General features: G+C 38.1%; 1 protein-coding gene across 2 annotated transcripts; it reads left to right on the forward strand.

Annotated features, from left to right (window-relative positions):
* The first annotated feature begins 4,070 nt into the window (after positions 1-4,070).
* LOC116478110 (protein FRG1) lies at positions 4,071-20,229 on the forward strand. Of its 2 annotated transcripts, XM_032169007.2 has the most exons (5): positions 4,071-4,405; positions 6,833-6,903; positions 15,788-15,913; positions 16,669-16,736; positions 18,927-20,227. In XM_032169007.2, exons 1-4 carry the CDS (start codon positions 4,344-4,346, stop codon positions 16,728-16,730), a joined length of 321 nt encoding a protein of 106 aa, XP_032024898.1. In that variant the 5' UTR covers positions 4,071-4,343; the 3' UTR covers positions 16,731-16,736; positions 18,927-20,227. The 2 variants fall into 2 exon arrangements, with proteins under 2 accessions (XP_032024898.1, XP_032024908.1); XM_032169017.2 differs by lacking the exon at positions 16,669-16,736 and having other exon boundaries at positions 4,076-4,405; positions 18,927-20,229.
* Positions 20,230-20,403: the final 174 nt, after the last annotated feature.

Genomic DNA, 20,403 nt, shown 5'->3' on the forward strand with positions numbered 1-20,403 from the left:
AGCCTGTGGAACTGTGAGTCAGTTAAACCTCTTTTCTTTATAAATTACCCAGTCTCAGATAGTTCTATATAGCAGTGTGAGAACAGATTAATACATGAGCATAGTACCCAATAGTTTGTCAAACCTTGACTTCCTTCTTCTCCCCTCTAGTAGTCCCAGTGTCTATTCTTTCCATCTTTATGTCCATGAGTACCCAGTGTTTAGCTCCCACTTACAAGTCAGATCATGTGGTATTTCGTTTTATGTTCCTGCATTAATTCACTTAGGATAATGGCCTCCAGCTGCATCCATGTTACTTCAAAGGACATGATTTTGTTATTTTTATGGCTGCATGGTATTCCATGGTGTATGAAATGGCTTGGAAGATGGCCCCCATAAATCTCATGGTGAAATGTAATCCTCAGTGTTGGAGGCGGGGCCTGGTAGGAGGTGTTTGGGTCATGGGGGTGGATCTCTCATGGCCTGATGCCACCCTTGTGACAATGAATTCTTTCAAGATCCGGTTGTGTTAAGGGTATGTGGTACTTACTGCCACTCCCATTTTCTCTTGCTCCTGCTCTGACCATGTGATGTGCCTACTCCCTCTTTGCCTTCCATCATGAGTAAAAACTCCCTGGAGCCTCCACAGGTGCCATGCAGATGCCACCACCATGCTTCCTGTACAGCCTGCAGACCTGTGAGCCAATTAAATCTCTTTTCCTTATAAATTACCCAGCCTCAGGTATTTCTTCATAGCAATGCAAGAATGGCCTAATAATACAGTGTAAATGTACCACATTTTATTGATCCAATCCACTGCTGATGGGCACCTAGGCTGACTCCATGTCTTTGCTATTGTGAATAGTGCTGCAATGAACATGCAAGTGCATGTGTCTTTTTGGTAGAATAACTGATTTTCTTTGGGTTATATACCAGTAATGGAATTGTTGGCTTGAATGGTAATTCTATTTTTAAATTCTTTGAGAAATTTCCAAACTGCCTTCAACAGTGGCTGAACTAATTTACATTTGCATCAATTATGTGTAAATGTTCCTTTTTCTCCACAGCCTCCCAAGATCTGTTGTTTTTTGATTTTTTAATAGTAGCTATTCTGACTGGTGTAAGATGGTATCTCGTTTTGGTTTTGATTTGCATTTCTCTGATGATTAGTGATGTTAAGCCTCATCTTTGCCACAATAAAACTGGGAAAATACAGTGTTACTTGTCAAAATAAATTGTTTTTCTTTGCTTTAAAAATAATCGGGTAGTATATTTCTTCCAGCACAATTAAGAAGTAAACATTTAGAAATGTACAGTACCTTGCTGTTAAGTCTTTGCACAAATATACCAGTTGAACATAAAGGCTACCTTAAACTTTCATTTGAAACGAAAGACAATTTTTAAGAGGTTAAGGGCTAGTAAATTGTTAGTCCTGAAGTTAAATTAGCTCAAATAAATGCAAAGACTTTCCTTTAATTAAAACCTTTTAAATGAACACTTTAAATCATAGTTGGTTTCTCCCTCAACTCTTGTCCAAAGCCACTGTTTACAACTCAGTGTATCAAACAAGCTTTCAGACATGATTATGAAGCTCCCTCAACTTACAATGTGCTATTTGCAACCTTAGATGGCTATCATTCTGGCTTTTCTACCTTTTAACAACAATAAGCACACCCCTCCCATTTCTCCCCCACCCTGACTTACCCCTCTTTTCATTTAATATATAATTTTTCTCAGAGTGTTCTTACACATCTTTAACTGTAAATATGATAAAAGCACACAGTATAATACATGTGTCACATGTATAAATGTTGTATCTAGTAATACAATTTTCCTTTTAAAAAAGAAATATTTTATTTTCAAAAAGCAAAGACTCTAGGAACCTTTTCTAGCTGCCAGTCATAAAAACATAAATTCCTGGTTAGTTTCCCAAATTTGCCTGACCATAAGAACCACTTGTGATACTTGTCAAACACATGTATTCTGAGTCCCATACATGATCTCCTGAATCAGAATCTCCAGGTGAGAGGCCTGGGAATACACATTTTAAACAAACGTCCACAGTTATTATATGATTAGTAAAACTTGAAAAAAAATTCACTAGGATCTTTATGACTGAATAACCTCACAAACATAGGAAAGTTACTGGAAAAAAATATGAGCAGAATTTCAGAATTCTGCCTTTGCTGAAAGTGTTTGTTCCCTCCTCTTCTATTCATCAAGACCTGACTACTTATGTAACTCCCCAAAACCACCAACACCTGGGAGGGGTTGAAAATGATTTTAATGAAGAAGAAAAGCTGATGTTTAATTTCAAAACTGACAGTGAAAATAGAAGGGAGGGGCATGAATTTATCTTGATTCTAACACAAAGCATTGTATTTGAGTCTACAAACAAAATTGGTTTCTTTTTTATTTTTTGTAAGTTTTTGCCAAACTCTGTGCATATCCAGAGGCTGGGCAAGAAAGAAAGAAATCCAGAAATATGGCATACGCCATCCCTTATTTATTTCCCCATGTGACCAGCCAACAGCTTCTTCACCTAGTCCCTGCTTCAAGCTTTCTACTTCTCTATTGGAAATGGAGCTTCCCCAAAGACTGCCTCAATGTCAGCTACCACAAGGCCTTTTTTCCATCTTATGCTCCTAAACTTCTACAATATTAAATGATATTATCCTTTCTGGAAACGCTCCTTAGCTTCGATTTCTATAACGTTACTCTAACTCTGTTTCATTTCTTCTTTTATAAACTTTCTTTTCTCTATCCCTTTACTGTAGACATGTTGTACGGCTTTGTTCTTAACCTTCTGATCTCTCCACATTCATTCTCTCAGAGCATGTATCCATTTTCTTGGTCTCGACCTTCCTATCTGATTATTACCATCAAGTATCGATGTTGGTGATGAGCATAGCTAACATCTCCTAGACATTTTCCATGTAGGTTTTAATAAGCACCCTATATAATTCGTACCATTTAATTCTTCAACCCTAAATGATACTATTACTAACCACATTGTAAGAGATGAGGAAACAGATTTTCATCAAAACCCCGGAAAGCCAACGTGAGAAGCCCCTGTGTGTCTCCTTTGTTAATGACTTCGGGCATCATGGCATGTGGATTGCCATGGAATGGGGATTAGGAAGCGCAGCACTGTGAAAACACCGGAAAATACTTTATGATAGTGGGTAAGGACGCTCATTTCCGCACATTGTGACGGTTTTGTTTCTGAGTCAGGTTTGAGATGGGCCAATCCTAAGTCGATGATACCACCAGGGATCATGAATTTAATAAGATCTTCGTGGATGCTTGGAACCCAACTGGTCTGTTTTCTACTTTAGGGAAAGAGCCACAGCTTGAGTGTGGTGGTTTTGGTGTCACATACGCGATTAATAATACCCACCTCTGCAGAGGAATCACCGTGGACTACTCCTCGTTTCATCCCATGCTCTTGCGATTGATGCCTCTCACCTGTTTACTGATTTCATTCAAATTCTTCAGCGACACAGGACCCCGACTTGCCTTCTCTATCCTGGTTCCCTCACTCTGCTTTACAGGCCTGGCCTGCTCGCTGCTCCTCACACCAGCGCTGCACGGCTCCCTCCATGCCTCCGCCCTGTTTCCTTCATCAGACAGGACTAGCCTCCTCCATCTCTGTCCGGCAAAAGCCTGCCCAGCGTTCAAGACCCTCCTCAGATGCCGCCTCCACCATTAGGTTTCTCCTGACCCCCTGAGCCTGTAACACGCGCCACCATAACTCTCCACCTCAGCCCACATTCCCACAGCACTAGCGACGTCCGCGGCCCTGAACATGGCGCTTCATTCTATTTTAGGGTATTTCCTGCTTGCTTCCTGCGCACACAGTCGCTCGAGGCACAGCCCCGAGTGACCTGCGCACGAGTGGCCTGCGCTTCCAGCCGCGCCGCCGCAGGCCAGCGAGGGCAGCCGGAGCCGCTTCCCGCCCCCGCAGGGACCATGACCAGCCCGCAGCCCTAGCGGGAGGCGGTTCCACAGCGCGCCCAGAAGCCCCGCCCCGCCCCGCCAGCACCAGCGCCTCAGGCGGGCTTTCCTCTCCTCGGGGAGGCGCGAATCCTCAGGGGCTCCTCGAGAGGGCGCCAGGGTGGAGCTGCGCGCGGACACCTTTCGGCCCTCTGCGGCCGCCGTAGCTCCCCGGCAAAAACCCGGAAGTGGAACTTTTAGCCATTGAGCGTTTCTGTGAAGACGGAGGCGGGTTTTGGAGAGACGTACGCTGTCAGGGAGTGTTTACTTCGCCTCCACTTCTGTTCCTCCCCGCCCTGATGCTGCTCCGGGTCACATACTCGTCCTGAGCCGGCTTCAGCCTCTCTGCGCAGAAGTCTCCGGGAGCCATGGCTGAGTACTCCTATGTAAAGTCTACCAAGCTCGTGCTCAAGGGAACCAAGGCGAAGAGGTGGGTCCTGCAGCTCGGGCGGGAGCCTCCTGCGTTCTTTTCGGACGCACTCCACCCCCGCGAGTCCGGTGGAAGCTGTGGCGCGGAGAGCCGGCTTCGTGGCCTTCCAGGCTTCGCCCTGGCCTCTGTCCGGCCTGGACGGAGGCCGGGCCGCTGTTCCTGGCGCCGGTGCAGAGAGGGGCAGCCTCCCGCGCGGACGACCCTGAAAACGGAGTAGACGGCGGGTGACCGATGACCCCGTACCCACGAGTTTGGGTCCCCTGAGGCATCTCTCCAGGCCTCTGCCTGGTGGGTCTGCGTTAGTCTGATCTCGTAGTTCATGATAATAACTTCCTTTATTAGGGATTATTCTTTTCTCCATTGTCTCTTCCTAGAAAAATTATTGATTTTTTTCTAACCTCATATGTAGAGTGAAACCAGGATGAATCACACAGTGGTTGAGGTGTATATGGGCTTTGATAGGGATATGGGCTCGAACCTGCACTCTGTCATTTACTGATTTTGTAATTTGTGGCAAATTGGTTAATATGTCTGAACTTCCGTTTACTCATTAAGAGATCAAATATCTGAATCTCCGTTTACACATTTATACTTTCAGACGATTTTTTATACTTTTAGAAGACTGAGAATTAAATGAGAGAACATATATGCAGTAAATAAATTGAGCCAAATGTGAGGAGGAGGTCGTAGTGCTAATTTATTAGCTCTTTAGGAAAAAAATACCTGTGCACTCATATCCCCGCTTTTTTAACTGGCAGATTTGCCCGAGGTTGACTGTACATACAGATGTTGAGCATTTCCTCCTGGTCTCCGTGATAAACAGGTTTTGGTATTTTTAGGCGAGATGGAAAGAAAGTATCAAGGAGTGAGCTGAAGCCACTGGCCTTGAGAACCCTGTCTAGGAGTCTGGCCTCATGAAGATGCCAGAATAAATGACAGGTTTATCCTGAATAAATGTGAGATGTGAATTTCCTGTGAGGAGAGGAGAGTTATCTTCTGAAAACTTTATGATGAAAACGCAGACAAGAGTGTCTTAAGATTATCGTGGCCGGGCGCGGTGGCTCACGCCTGTAATCCCAGCACTTTGGGAGGCCGAGGCGGGCGGATCACGAGGTCAGGAGATCGAGACCATCCTGGCTAACACGGTGAAACCCCGTCGCTACTAAAAATATAAAAAATGAGCCGGGCGTGGTGGCTGGCCCCTGTAGTCCCAGCAAGTCAGGAGGCTGAGGCAGGAGAATGGCGTGAACCCACGAGGCAGAGCTTGCAGTGAGCAAAGATCGCGCCACTGTACTCCAACCTGGGCGACAGAGCGAGACTCCGTCTCAGGAAAAAAAAAAAAAAGATTATCGTAATAATCATAATTAATGCTTATATAGCACCTTCAATGTGCCAAGAAATTGTTGTAGGCGCTTTGCACGTTAACTTTTTTCAAATCGCTCTTGGTTTTTTCTTTTTTTATTGAGATGTAATTCATCATTGTAAAATTGTACAGTCAGTGGTTTTTAGTATACATTCAAGAGGTTCACCACTGTCTAGTTGCTCAGCATTTTCATCATCTCAGAAGGAAACGTCCCCCTACCCATTAAAGCAGTCACATCCCATCCTCCCCCTCTGCTAGTCCTTGGCAACCACTAATCCGCTGTCTATGTGAAATCGCCTATTGTGAATATTTCCTAAGAAAGAAATCATGCAGCGTGGCCTGTTTTATCTGGCTTCTTTCTCTTATAACATTCTCGAGGTTCATCATTGTTGTAGCACTTCTTCCTTTTATGGCTGCATAGTATTCCATTGTATGGATGTAACATTTTGTTCACCCATTCATCAGTTGATGAACATTTGGGTTGTTTCCCCTTTTTGGCTATTGTGACTAATGCTAGTGTGAATATTCTTATGTAAGTATTTTTGTGGGTGTATGTTTTCATTTCCCTTGGGTATACATACTTGGGAGTAAAATTGCTGGGTCATGTGGTCACTCTTTAACTTTTTGAGGAACCCCAAACTGTTTCCTGTAGATGCTGCACCATTTTACATTTCCACCAGCAATGTGTGAAGGTACATATTACCTCTTAAACCTCACAATAGCCTTAAGAGTTAGATTAAGTTATTATCCTAATTTTTTAAGTGGGGAAGCTGACTCAGAGAGATTCAGTACCTTTTCCAAAAATCACAGAGCTAAGAAGTGAAAGAATCAGGATTTAAAATCTGGCAGTGTGGCTCTACAGCCTGCTTTGAACTCTAACATAATATGTACAAAGCCTGAAGCAACTTCTCAGTACTGTATTTAAGAGGGCATAGCAATGTAAGTCTTCCTAAATCAGTAATTTATAAATGAAACAGTTTAAAAGTCTTCCAAGTTTCAATCTTATGATATTTATCATACAAATCAATATACCTAAACTCATCTATATAAATTATGTCCTGTAGTAAGAAGAAAAAGAGCAAAGATAAGAAGAGAAAAAGAGAAGAAGATGAAGAAACCCAGCTTGATATTGTTGGTGAGTCAGTTTTCAGTGCTCTATTCTGTAAAAGTTAACATTTCTTGAGATCTCATTGAAAATATTTTCCTAGTTAGAAATTTATGATGTATTCATATTTGTCTTAAAGTGCTTAAATATTACCTACAGTCATAAATTCCATTTATTCTTTAGCACAGTAGATGCTACTGATGCCTTTACTTCATTATCAGGAGAGAAAAATTATAACTCTTGACTTAGTAGGCACCGTTAGACTGCTTAATAGCCAGAGATTGTGATACGTAATTTTAAAGGCCTAATGTAAACGTTATTCAACCAAATATATTTTACAAGTTATTTTCTTTGCACATGTATGCATTTTAATTGTAGAAGTCTGTTGTCTCTTAAAGGAAGTATCTTCACAGGAAAAATCATTATTTTGTGAACTCTGAAATGAATTAAAATCTTAAATACAACATCAGAGTAGCCTGTAAATGATACTAGAAATAAACTAACCTAAACACACTTAACCAGCCTATTTTCCCTTTAGTTCTTTCCATACGTTTTTTTTTCTCTTTTAAAACTTGGCAAGTTGCATTTTGAATCTTCATAAATTATGGTAACTTAAAAAAATATATAAAATATGGAATGGTATAAAGCTAATGTTCTGGAACAATCATTGCTTTCAAAATGGCAAATCAACAATTCTAAAATTAGAGTAGATATGTAGATGTGGAATTGCTGTGTCAAAGGATAGGTGAAGGTTTAACCATATAAGAAACTGCCAAAAATTTTCTAAAGTGGTTGTGCCATTTTACCCTTCCACCAAGAATGAATTAGTGCTCCAGTTACATCCTTGTCAAGAGTTGATGGTGTTATCAGTCTTTTCTCCCAGTCTGAGTTTTACCTTTTCAGTTTCTTAATGGTGGTTTTTGGATGAGCAGCTTTTTTTTTTTTTTTTTTTTTTTTAGGCAGACTCTCACTCTGTCTCCCAGGCTGGAGTGCAGTGGCGTGATCTGGGTTCACTGCAAGCTCCACCTCCCGGGTTCATGCCATTCTCCTGCCTCAGCCTCCCGAGTAGCTGGGAGTGCAGGTGCCCACCACCACGCCCATCTAATTTTTTATGTTTTCGGTAGCAATGGGGTTTCACCATGTTAGCCAGGATGGTCAGAAGCTTTTAATTTTTATAAAGCTCAGTTTATTTTTTTTTCTTTTATGGTTACTGCCTTATCTCTTTGATCTAAGAGATCTTTGCTTACCCCAAAGTCAGGAAAATATTCTACATTGTCTTTTAGCAGCATCATAGTTTTAGTTTTTACATTAAATCTGTCATTCATCTCAAATTAAATTTTGGCATGATGTTGTGAGTTCGGTTTCAAGATTTAATTTTTTTTTTTTTGACATCTTGATAGCCAATTGTGCCAGCACCACTGGTGTTTCCTTTTTCCATTAATCCACTTTGGTATCTTCATAAAAAATCAATTAACTTTCTATGTATTGGTCTATTTCTGGACTCTGTTCTATCGATACGTTTGTCTGTTTTTCTGTTGGTATATTTCTCTTGATTGCTATAATTTCATGAAGTCTTGAGATCAGGTAGTGTGAGTCCTCCAACTTTGTACTTACTAACTATTAATTTATTAATTTCTACAGTGAAGCTTGTTTGATTTTCTCGAGAACTGTATTGAGTCCAGATCATTTGGGGAAGAATCAACATCTTAATATTGGGCCTCAATATTTCATAATTTTCAATGTAGCAGTCTTGCATGCCTGTTTAAACATTTATTCTTAAGTATTTTATAATTTTACACTACTGTCAATAGAACCTTTGAATTTGATTTTCCAGTTGTTTTCTGTCAGTATGTAGATATACAATTGATTTTTGTATAGTGACTTTGTAGTCTGATAAGTCTGTTTCACTTATTACTGCTAGTGGTTTGCTTATATAGAAAACTAAGAAATTTGCAATTGTGTTTCCTGTGACTATCATTTTACTTCTTTCTTTCTAATCCTTATGTCTTGTCTTTCTTTTTATTGGTTTATTATACTGTCCAGGACTTCCATAGTGTTGAACAGAAGTCGTGAGAATGGGCATAATTGCATTGTTCCCAAGCTTAGGCAGAAAGCTTTCAGTAGTCCACCATATGGTATGATGTCTGTAGGATCTGCAGAGAAAACCTTTATCAAAATGAGGACATTCCTTTTAAACTTTGTTTCTTGGGAGTTTTTATTTTAGTGGTGTTTAATGCTGTCAGATACCTCTTTCTGTATCTGTTGAGATGATTATACAGCTTTCTTCATTCTGCCAATGGATTACATTGGTTTCATTTTCAACTTTTAAAGTAACTTTATATCCCTGAGATAAACCCCACTTGGTTGTGGTGCGTTGTCCTTTGGGATATTGCTAGATTTGATTTCTAGGTGTTTGTGTGTGTGTGTTTTTTTTTTTTTTTTTTTAAGATTTCTATATTGGTGTTGATGGTAGATATTGGACTTTTGTATCCTTTTCTTGTAATGTCCTTTTTTGATTTTGGTGTCAAGGTGATACTGGGTGTCATAAAATAGATGGAAAGTGCTGTCTCCTTTCCTATTTTTGGAAATAGCTGTGTGAGATGGGTATGATTTGTTCTTTACATGTTTGATAGAATTCACCAGTGAAGTCAACTGAACCTAGAGGGTTTTGTTTGGTTTGGTTTTAGTTTTTTGTGGGAAAATTAAAAATTTCTAAGAGATATTTTCAGATTTTTTTGTTGTGTCAGTTTTGGTAATTTGTGTCTTTTAAGAAAGTTTCATTTCATCTAAGTTGTTAGATTTATTGGCATAAAATTGTTCAGAATATTCCTTTCTTTAATATGCTTTTAATGTCCGTAGAATCTAATCTGTATTGCAGTCTCTTCATATTGGTAATTTGTGTTTTTGCTATTTTTTCCTGGATCAGTCAGTCTAGCTGGAGGTTTCTCAATTCTTTATAAGATCATTTATTTTAGATCGTTAATGATCTTTTAGTACAGGTGTATTCAATCTTTTAGCTTCCCTGGGCCACAATGGAAGGATAAGAATTGTCTTGGGCCACACATAAAATACACTAATGATAAGCTGATGAGGCAAAAAAAAAAAAAGCAAAAAAATCTCATAATGTTTCAAGAAAGTTTATGAATTTGTGTTGGGCTGCATTCACAGCTGGCCTGGGCCACATGCAGCTCTCAGGTTGGACAAGCCTGTTTCAGTATTACTTATTTTCTCTCTTTTTCATTTTCTATTTCATTTATTTTCAGTCTTTTTTTTTCCTCCCTTTAACTTATTTTCAGTTTACTTTGCTCTTGTTTTATAGCTTCTTAAGAAGGGAGTTAGAGCTCTTCATTCCACTTTAGTTTCAGTTATAGTCAACACATTTTGTTTTCATTTTCATTCCATTCAAAATATTATGTAGTTTTCCTTGTGATTTTTCTTTTCATGGACACATGAGTTATTTAAAAGTGTATTGTTTTTAATTTCTACTACATAGAGATATTATAGGTATGTTATTGTTGCTGATTTCTAATTCATTCATAGTATAGTTGGAGAACATACTTTCTTAGTGAATTTCCATGTACACTTGAAAAGCACGTGTATTCTGCAGATGTTGGTTCAGGGTTTTTTTTTTTTTTTTTTGGAGATGGAGTCTCGCTGTTGCCCAACAGGCTGGAGTGCAGTGGCACCATCTCAGCTCACTGCAACTTCTGCCTCCCAGGTTCAAGTGAATCTCCTGCCTCAGCCTCCGGAGTAACTGGAATTACAGGCACCTGCCACCACACCCGGCTAATTTTTTAAATATTTTTAGTAGAGACGGAGTTTCACCATGTTGGCCGAGCTGGTCTCAAACTCCTGACCTCAGGTAATCCATGCGCCTCAGCCTCCCAAAGTGGTGGGATTCCAGGTGTGAGCCGTGGTGCCCAGCCAGTTCAGTGTTCTTTAGATGTCTGTTAGGTCAACTGGTAGAACTTGTGACTATGCATATCTTCTGTGTCCTTACTGATTTTTTACTAATCCTACAGTGTATTGAGAGTTATGTTAAAATCTCCAGCTGTAATTCTAGATCTGTCTATTTGAGCAGTTTTTGCTTAAAGTGTTTCGAAGCTCTCATAAGATGTGTACACATTTAGAATTGTTAAGTCTTCCTTATAAATTCAGTCTTTCATTTTCATAATATTTTAACCTTATTTCTGTTAAATGTCTTGATGCCTAGTTAAATTATTTGACCACCCTTTTGCTCCTGCCAAGCCTGGGCCTTTGTTTGTTTGTGCTTATTTATTAGGGTTTTGCCCGTAGACTTAGACAGTGACTCTTACTCTAGGAAAGGTTCATCCTCATGGGCCTCAGCCACATGTTCTAGGCATACTTGGTGAGTTCTCTCCACTCTGCTGTGTCCCAAATTTGTGTGATCTCTGGCATCTCCAGTCAGCCCTCAGCAGTGCCAGCCACTCTGCAGAGGCCTTGTGGAGCCTGCCTACTGCATGCACTCCCCCCAGCCCTTGGCCACAGACCTGCAGAGAACTTTTGCATACTCTTTTGAGGCCTCACCTGTGTGTAGTTCCCTCTTCTCCAGTACTTATTCTCTAAACTCCCAACATATTAGCACTGCAAGACTCTCAGCTTAGTGACATTGCCTCATTTCTGGAGGTCTCTACCTCTCTCCGTGTGGTCAAGAAACTGCCATTGGGCAGAAAACAGAAGTGTGTGTGAGATCTGCCTCCTGTGTCTTCCTGTTCTGAAATATCACAGTCCTGTTCTGCCTGTGTTCCAGTCCCCAAAAACAGTTTTCTCAAATACTGTATCCAGTTTCAGTTTTCTGGCTGGTCATGGTGGGAGGGCAAGTCCATCTTGGCTGGAAGAGGAAGTCCTTCTGCATCTTTTTCTCTTTGTCCTTCCACCTTCTTTTGCATTGTGGATTTTCTAAACTTGCCGTATAAGTAAGCATGTGCCTATTTGTGAAGGGAAAGAAAAAAACCTTTTAATTTTTTAAAGCTGTTCTGTTGGTTCCTCACAAGGATCTGAAGGGATTGGTAAATAGGATGAAAGAAATTCTGTCTTTCACATGGAGAAAACCAAGTGTGCCATTAATAAACACGAGCATGTCTGTAAGCAAAGAGTTTCACTGAGCTCTGCTAGATTCAGAAGCAGTTGGACTTACAACATCGTAGTTTGCAAAACACATATTTTACCCAGGAACTAAAGCTAAGTAAGCTATGGGTTAATAGAAGGTCTGTGAAGGGTACTTAGACTACAGTAAGATTGGGGAAGAAAATTCCATTTCCAAATCTAAGATATATCATTCCTTTGTGCCAAACACATAAGGAAGGTAGAGATTTAAGGGGGCCCTTAGCACAGAAGCACTGAGTTAGTCAGAAGGTGAGGTGAGCTGTCACACAGCCTTGATGCTAGAATGAGGGTGCCCTGGTAGTATCTTATCAGCCATGACACCGGTGCATCGGGCCTTTTTTTTTTTTTTTTTTTTTTGAGACAGGCTTTTGCTTTGTTGCTCAGGCTGGAGTGCAGTGATGTGATCATGGCTCAGTGCACCCTCGACCTCGTAGGCTCAAGCAATCGTCTCACCTCAGACTCCCGAGTAGCTGGGACCACAGGCTCCTACCACCATACCCAGCTAATTTCTTAATTTTTTTGTAGAGATAGGGGTCTCCTTTTGTTGCCTAGGCTGATTTTGAACTCCTGGGCTTAATTGATTCTCCTGCTTCCACCTCTCAAAGTGCTGGGATTACAGGCATGCCAGACATGTAAACATTCTAAACTATGTGAAAATGTGTGAAAAGCTTTGTCATGCATTGTGAGACAACACAGCAGGAATATTTGACCATCTGCCTAAGGTTCAAAAGGAAATAACTTTAAGCGTGTGTCTAAATAGCAAGTAATGTTTTAGAGCGGATTCTCTTAAATTCAGCTTGGGCATCTGCAGCATATACACAGCTTGAGCTGTAACCTGACGTAGAGACAGGCAACTTCAGTGCCCACTGTTCTTAGGATCCACTGTTTTTTCACAGCTAAAACCCCAGAGTGGCACTGTTAAGTATTATGTTATGTTACTTTAGTCGTTAAACATATAAGCATACTTCCAAAGGCTGAATGGAGGCCACTTGCAGAAAATAGGCAGAATGCTCACATTTAAGTCTTGATGATACTATGTTTAGCTTTCTTATTCTTTGAAATCTCATTGAGAAAAAATACTGGCATCTGCTCATAGTAATTTCTTTTTCAGTTGACAATATTATAAGTAATGTTATTGTATCATTTCCCTACTTGGGACAGAGTGTGAAAATTTTGAAGAGCTTGTCTGCCAGAAATTTCTTCTTCATTTGCAAAACATTAATGAGATATTATATTTAAATGATTTTATTTAATATTAAGTGTACTTGGTCAATGTGGCATAGAACATACAAAATAAATCTAATTTAAAATCATTAACTATTACATGTATAAGAAAGACTTGCTGACCATAACACTGTTGATAGTGATTCTGAATAAAGCATTATTTATTTTCCTGAAAACGATTGTAGCTATAACTCAATCATCTAAATTGCCATTAGTTTTATTGCTTTTTAATTGTCTTTAGCTGAAATTTTAATTTTGATTTTCTTTTTCTCCGTTGGTTTTGTGTGTGTATGGAGGTAAAATATACAGAATATAGAATTTGCCAGTTTTTCTATTTTTAAGTGTACACTTCAGTGGCATTTAAATACATGCACCATTTTACCTTCCCACCAGCATTGCACAGGGTTTCAGTTTCTACACATCCTGCCCAACATTTGTTTTTCTGGTTTTCTTGGTTTCTGTTTTTTGTTTGTTTGTTTGTTTTGATAATAGCTATTCGGATGGGTGTGAAGTGGTATTGCATTATGGTTTTGACTTACATTTCCCTAGTTTCAAGTGCTTATTGGCCATTTGTATATCATCTTTGGAGCAATGTTCGTGTACGTCCTTTGCCCAGTTTTGAATTGTGGTATTTGTCTTTTTGGAGTTCTCTATATAGTCTGGATATTAATTCCTTATAATGTATGTAGTTTACAAATATTTTCTCCATTCTCTGAGTTGCCTTTTACTCTGTTGACAGCGGTTCTTGATGCACAAAAGTTTTTAATTCTGATGAAGTCTGGTTTGTCTATGTTTTCTTTTGTTGCCTGTGCCTTTGATGTTCTATACAAGAAATCATTGCCAAATTCATTGTCATGAAGCTTTTCCCATTTTCTTCTAAAAGTTTTCTAACTTTAGCTCTTACATTTAGGTCTTTGGTCTATTTTAAGTTACTTTTTGTATTTGGTGTTAGATAAGGGTCCAACTTCATTTTAGCTAAAATTTTATGTATTTTAAAATTTATTATGGAAAGCATGAAATGTTTAGTCGAATAGAAAATTTTGCGCAGTGGAATTAACTGAATCTTTAAAACCTTTTTATTATGGAAATATCCAAACTATTCCATACATAGAAGAATATAATGAGTCCCCCATGTGCCCAGGCCCCAGCATTAATTATCAATATTTTGCCAATCTCGTTTGATTTACACACACACCCACACACATTTTTCCTAGAAAATTTTAAGTAAAATCACAGATATTATGTCATTTTACCCACAAGTACATAAAAATATATTTCTTAACATGGTATGTCTTTCTCTCATCACCTGTTTTGTTCCTTATTTTTATATATTATACTATGTCATTATCAGACCTTGTAAAATTAACAAGAATTCCTTAATATGTCATATCCAGTTAATGATTGACTCATTTCTACTCTAGCTAACGTACAATTTAGGAGGAGGTTTGAGGATATTTTTTAACATTAAGATACAAACTTATAACAACTGCTTACATAATTATTCCTAGAGTCTAACATTTCTATTGGCAAATTGGAAATTAATATACATAGACATAGATTCTGCTGATTTTACTTTCAATCTAAAATCATAGTTAAGATTACTGGCCAGGCGCAGTGGCTCACACCTGTAATCCCAGCACTTTGGGAGGCAGAGGTGGGTGGATCACGAGGTCAGGAGTTTGAGACCAGCCTGGCCAATGTGGTGAAACCCCGTGTCTACTAAAAATACAAAAAAAATTATTTAGGCATGGTGGCAGGCACCTGTAACCCCAGCTACTCGGGAAGCGGAGGCAGAGAATTGTTTGAACCCGGGAGGCGGAGGTCGCAGTGCGCCGAGATCGCATCACTGCACTCCAGCCTGGACGACAGAGCAAGTATCCATCTCAAAAAAAAAAAAAAAAAAAAAAAAAAAGATTGCTATGCTAGAAAGTCTTCCTGTAGAGGCATTTTTAAGAAACATTATGATCGGCATTGCCTCTGGAAAGCAGGCATGAATAGATGGCTGGGGTCTATCATAAGAGAGAGCGTTCTCTATATATCACTTTGTACCTTCACATGTTGCCTTTGTTTTGTTTTGGTCTTTTTTTGAGACAGGACCTTGCTGCGTCACTCAGGCTAGAGTGCAGTGGCGTGATCATAGCTCACTATAACCTTGAACTCCTGGGCTCAAGTGATCCTCTTTCCCCAACTCCCCAAGTAGCTGGGATTACAGGCATGCACCCCCATGCCTGGCTGTATGTTGCTATTTTGTGTTTTAAAAACCTAATCCTGACTGTGCTGGTAGTCGCATGAATCTTTGCACATACATGCAAACAAGTACATGTAAAACTGGTGAAATCTGAATAAGGTCCATGGATTATATCAATGTCAGTTTCCTGATTCTGACAGTGTATGATACTTATGCAAGATGTCATCATTGAGACAAAGTGAGTAAAGGATGTGTGAGATCTTTGTATTATTTCTTACAACTGCAAAATAAAAAGGTTTTAAAACTAAGTTATAACAAAAAAAGAACTCTGTCAAAACTAAAATATAAAGTTGAAATATTGATTTTATTTTTTAGGAATCTGGTGGACAGTAACAAACTTTGGTGAAATTTCGGGAACCATAGCCATTGAAATGGATAAGGGAACCTATATACATGCACTCGACAATGGTCTTTTTACCCTGGGAGCTCCACACAAAGAAGGTTTGTGTCTGGAAGGGAAGAGGCTGCCACAAGTGTAGATTTTAGGACATTGATTCACTTAGGCCAAACTCTAGTCTCAAACATTTTCCAAAGGAATAGAACCATTGCATTTGACTCTTCCATTTCTTTTTAATTCCTCAATATTTACCAGCCATTGGCAAGTCCCTCTTTCTAATATAAGCATTTGAAAACATTCCGTATAGTTCCAGAAGAGTATCTTTGGAAATCAAAACAAGATGAATAATTAAAATAGTAAGTGGAAAGAAAAAAGAAAACCTATTTGAGTCAAAATCTTTGAATTTCTTTTTTATTCAGACCTATTGCCAAAACTAACCTGGGTGCATTTAACAATTTGAAGTTTCCTCATTTTCTTTAGCCCATTAGAGGAAGCACTAATGAGATACAAAGTAATTAGAAGATAAAAAGCAGTATCATTTGGTCAGCAAAACCATCCCTTGAATAGATGAAAGCATTTAGCTTTTTAAATAAGTGCTTGTTTATGATTGTATTTTAAAACATAAAGAGAAGCTATCTCAAAAGTTATTAAATAAGCATATCACCTTGTCTTACTCAGTATATAAAATCAGCACTGTAGTTAAAAGAAGGTAAAATAGATCTTGATTCCAAAGATACAGTATTACAGTGACATCAGTATATCTGAATATTCTTACATTTAATTGCAGAAGAAAATAGCCACATTTTTTAAAGCAAAATAATGTCTTTATATTTATAGCAAATGTCAAATTTATTTTCAAATGTTTTTTCTCCAATAGTTGATGAGTCCTCCAGAGCAGTTTACGGCTGTCAAATTGTCTGATTCCAGGTGAGCTCATGTTGTCATATAATTAGTAACCAGTTATTTTAAAAATTTAATTGTATTCATTAAAAATTTTAGTATCTGTCTTAAGCCCACAGGGTAATTTTGATATAAAAAACAAAATCACATTTTTTTTTTTTTTTTGAGTCGGAGTCTTGCTGTGTCTCCCAGGCTGGAGTGCAGTGGCACGATCTTGGCTCACTGCAAGCTCCGCCTCCCGGGTTCACGCCATTCTCCTGCCTCAGCCTCCTGAGTAGCTGGGACTACAGGCGCCCGCCAACACACCCGGTTAGTTTTTTGTATTTTTAGTAGAGACGGGGTTTCACCGTGGTCTCGATCTCCTGACCCCGTGATCTGCCCGCCTCGGCCTCCCAAAGTGCTGGGATTACAGGCGTGAGCCACCGCGCCTGGCCTAAAATAGCTTTTTTGAAAAGTAGATTTTGTGATCTACTTTTAATGGGTTTCCTATCAATATATAATGCTAGGCTGGAAAAAAAATATGTAAGTTAAAAATGAAGATTAATAATTTCACACACCGAATAAGATAGATTAAAAAATAAATAGTACAAAACTTGGTTCACTGTTGCTATGATATTTAAACTCACTGTTTGGAAGTCCAAAGGCAAACAGGAAGACTGAAAAAAGGAATATTGTTGAAACCAGCAGAGAATGTTACAGAATCATAATGACCAAAAGAATGTTTTTACTCACTATTTTTACAGTCATTTTATAAAGTAACCTTTTTTATTCTCACCTTGTGCAAAAGTATAGGATGATTCTTTGGGTAGAAGATACTGAAAGTGAATTTACATATTTTAGTAATTGGTTACATCAACATGATAATGATTTCTGTTATATAATCATTAATGTATAAAGGATTAAAAGTCAATTCTGGCATCCCAGGAGATTCTCGGTAAGGTAAAAGATTAGAAATCATAATTTTAAAAAATCACATTAAGATAATTATTTCTGTACTTTCTTTGAAAGTCTGGTAAGTATGGTGAAAGACAAAGAATAAAAGCAGAGGAAGAAAAAATTCAATAGTTTTAAACTGCTTTACAATTATAAACAAAAAAGGATTATAAAGAAAATTAACTGACAAATGAGGAAAATATTTGTAACAATCTTAACAGGCAGTGAGTTCTTACTCTTCATATGTATCTTATATAGAATTCATAGCACTGAAGACCCTAGTAGAAAAATTGCAAACAATCAGATCTCAATAGAAAAATGGACAAGGGACATTACCAGATAATCTAAAAACTAAAAAGGAAAGGAAAAGAAAAACAATCGTTATTCTAGTTAACTACTAAAATGCAAATTTATAGGATACTGTTTTTTCCATATGAGGTTTTCAAGTATTTTTTTAAAGTCATAATGTTTAAAAAAAAAAATCCGTGATACAAAACATACTCTGTTAATTTGAGGTAAGAATGTAAATGGAAGCAGCATTTTCTGGAAAACAGTTTGATGACATTCGAACTTTATACCCTTCAATCCAATTATTTCTAGGAATTTTTTCTAAGGATAAAGCAGTTTTGTTTATAGAATAGATGTACATAGAACTATTTATAATAAGAGAAAAAGTAAGTTTTAGTAATGTATTGAACTTTATAACTAAAGAGGTATAATTGAAGAATGATGAATTTTGAAAATATTTATTATGTAATATATAAGGTACAATGTTTATATTAAAAAAGCACAATATAAAACTAAATTTAAAACTGCACTGTCCAACATGGCAGCAACTAGTCACGTGTAGTTTTTTTTTTTTTTTTTTAAAGGCACAGAGTCTCACTCTGTCACCCAAGCTGGAGTGCAGTGGTACGACCGTATCTCATTATAACCTCAAATTTCTGGGCTCAAGCAATCTTCCTGCGTCAGCCTCCCAAGTAGCTGGTATTACATGTGCACGCCACCATGCCCAGCTAATTTTTTAAATTTTTTGTAGAGATGGGGTCTCACTGTGTTGTCCAGGCTGATCTTGAACTTCTTGCCTCAAGCAATTCTCCCGTTGGCCTCCCAAAGCACAGAGATTACAGGAGTGAGTCACCACTCAGCCACATGCAGCTTGGAATATGTCTAGTCTGAAATTTAGATATGTACACACCCACACACATACACATGTCCTGTTTTGATGTTCTATAATTAATTTTCTCTCAGTTTTTAGCTTTTATCTATCTTATTAATGTACAGAATTGCCCTGAAATCTGGCTATGGAAAATATCTTGGTATAAATTCAGATGGACTTGTTGTTGGGCGTTCAGATGCAATTGGACCAAGAGAACAATGGGAACCAGTCTTTCAAAATGTAAGTGCTGTTATTGTTCATAAAAACTTCTTGTCAGTTTAACAGAAAGTCTGTAACAGTCAATCATATTTACAAAGTAGGATGCAATAGTATAATACATTAAATTGGAATAAATCAATAAGAACATAGAGCCTTAAAGAGATCTCAAAATGCAGTGCAACAAAAATAGCATTAGTACTTTTGCCCACAATTATTTCTGTATACCCTTAGTGCCTAGATATGGATCTCATTTCCATTAAAGAACCAGTCAATTTTAGGTCTCAGAATAGGAAAACAGAATAGTTCCTAAGTATCTTCTTTGTAGCAGACATCATGGATGCTTTCAGAAACATTCGAGACTGTCAGCGAACAGTGGAGCTTGCTAAGACCAAGTTGTGACAATTTGTGCATTAAATAAATAATAATAGTTCATTGAAGTAAATTATCTCTAAAAGACTTTCAGTTTATAAGCTTAAAATAGTGTACAAAGAGTTTTAATATAAGAAAAAATATATACTAATTCTTAATTTTAGTAAGTAGACAGTTGTAGTATATGTATGTTTTGTTAAGTCTTTGTTGATACAGAATATATAATTTCCTTTTTCTCTTTGTGTGAGAAGATTGAACAAAAATATGTGCTAAACAGTCTTTAAAAAGTAGATAACTATATCAAAACAGTAAGGACCAATGGGCACTACGCAGAACAAGCAAATAGAAGATAAGCTCAGCCCTAGTAGCAGCTTTGGTAGTATACACTAATGAAAATAGGAACTCAGAGTGTTTTCTAAGATGACAGATTAAACAAACATCCCCCCATAAAGAGGTAATCAGTTAGACTGATTTCCTCACCCCCTAAGATAAAATCTTAAGTCAGTGACTTGAAAACTATTTTGACCCAACCCATTGAGAAATGCATTTTTACATTGCAGCCCAGCACACACATATGTATAAATGAAGCAAGAGTTGTACTGAACAATACTTATCCATGTGTTATGCACCTTGATATTTCTTATTCTCTTTTACCCTTTCCTCTGTGTGTCTGTGTGTATTCCTTCCCCCACCCCCCATACCGTTCAGGAAACACTACATTGAAACACTACATTGATTTCGTGACCCGCTAATGTGTTGAACCCCTTTGAGATGATCCTACTAGTTATGATGAGATACTTGTAATAAAAGTTACACTGGTAGAAAAGGCCAATATATCATAAGGCCTTAGATGATGACTTAGGTAGTACTAATAATACAACGCTTTAGGAAAGTTCATTTCATTTTATTTTTAGGAAGGACACTAAGTTTCAAAAATTTAAATTTAAACGAAAGAGGGTCTTAAAACTCTATTGCAAAAAGGACTCAGCTGAATAATCTGTGGCACAGGTTTAA

This window comes from Hylobates moloch, unplaced genomic scaffold, assembly GCF_009828535.3.
Source record: "Hylobates moloch isolate HMO894 unplaced genomic scaffold, HMol_V3 SCAFFOLD_3, whole genome shotgun sequence".
In the NCBI taxonomy this organism is placed as follows: domain Eukaryota; kingdom Metazoa; phylum Chordata; class Mammalia; order Primates; family Hylobatidae; genus Hylobates; species Hylobates moloch.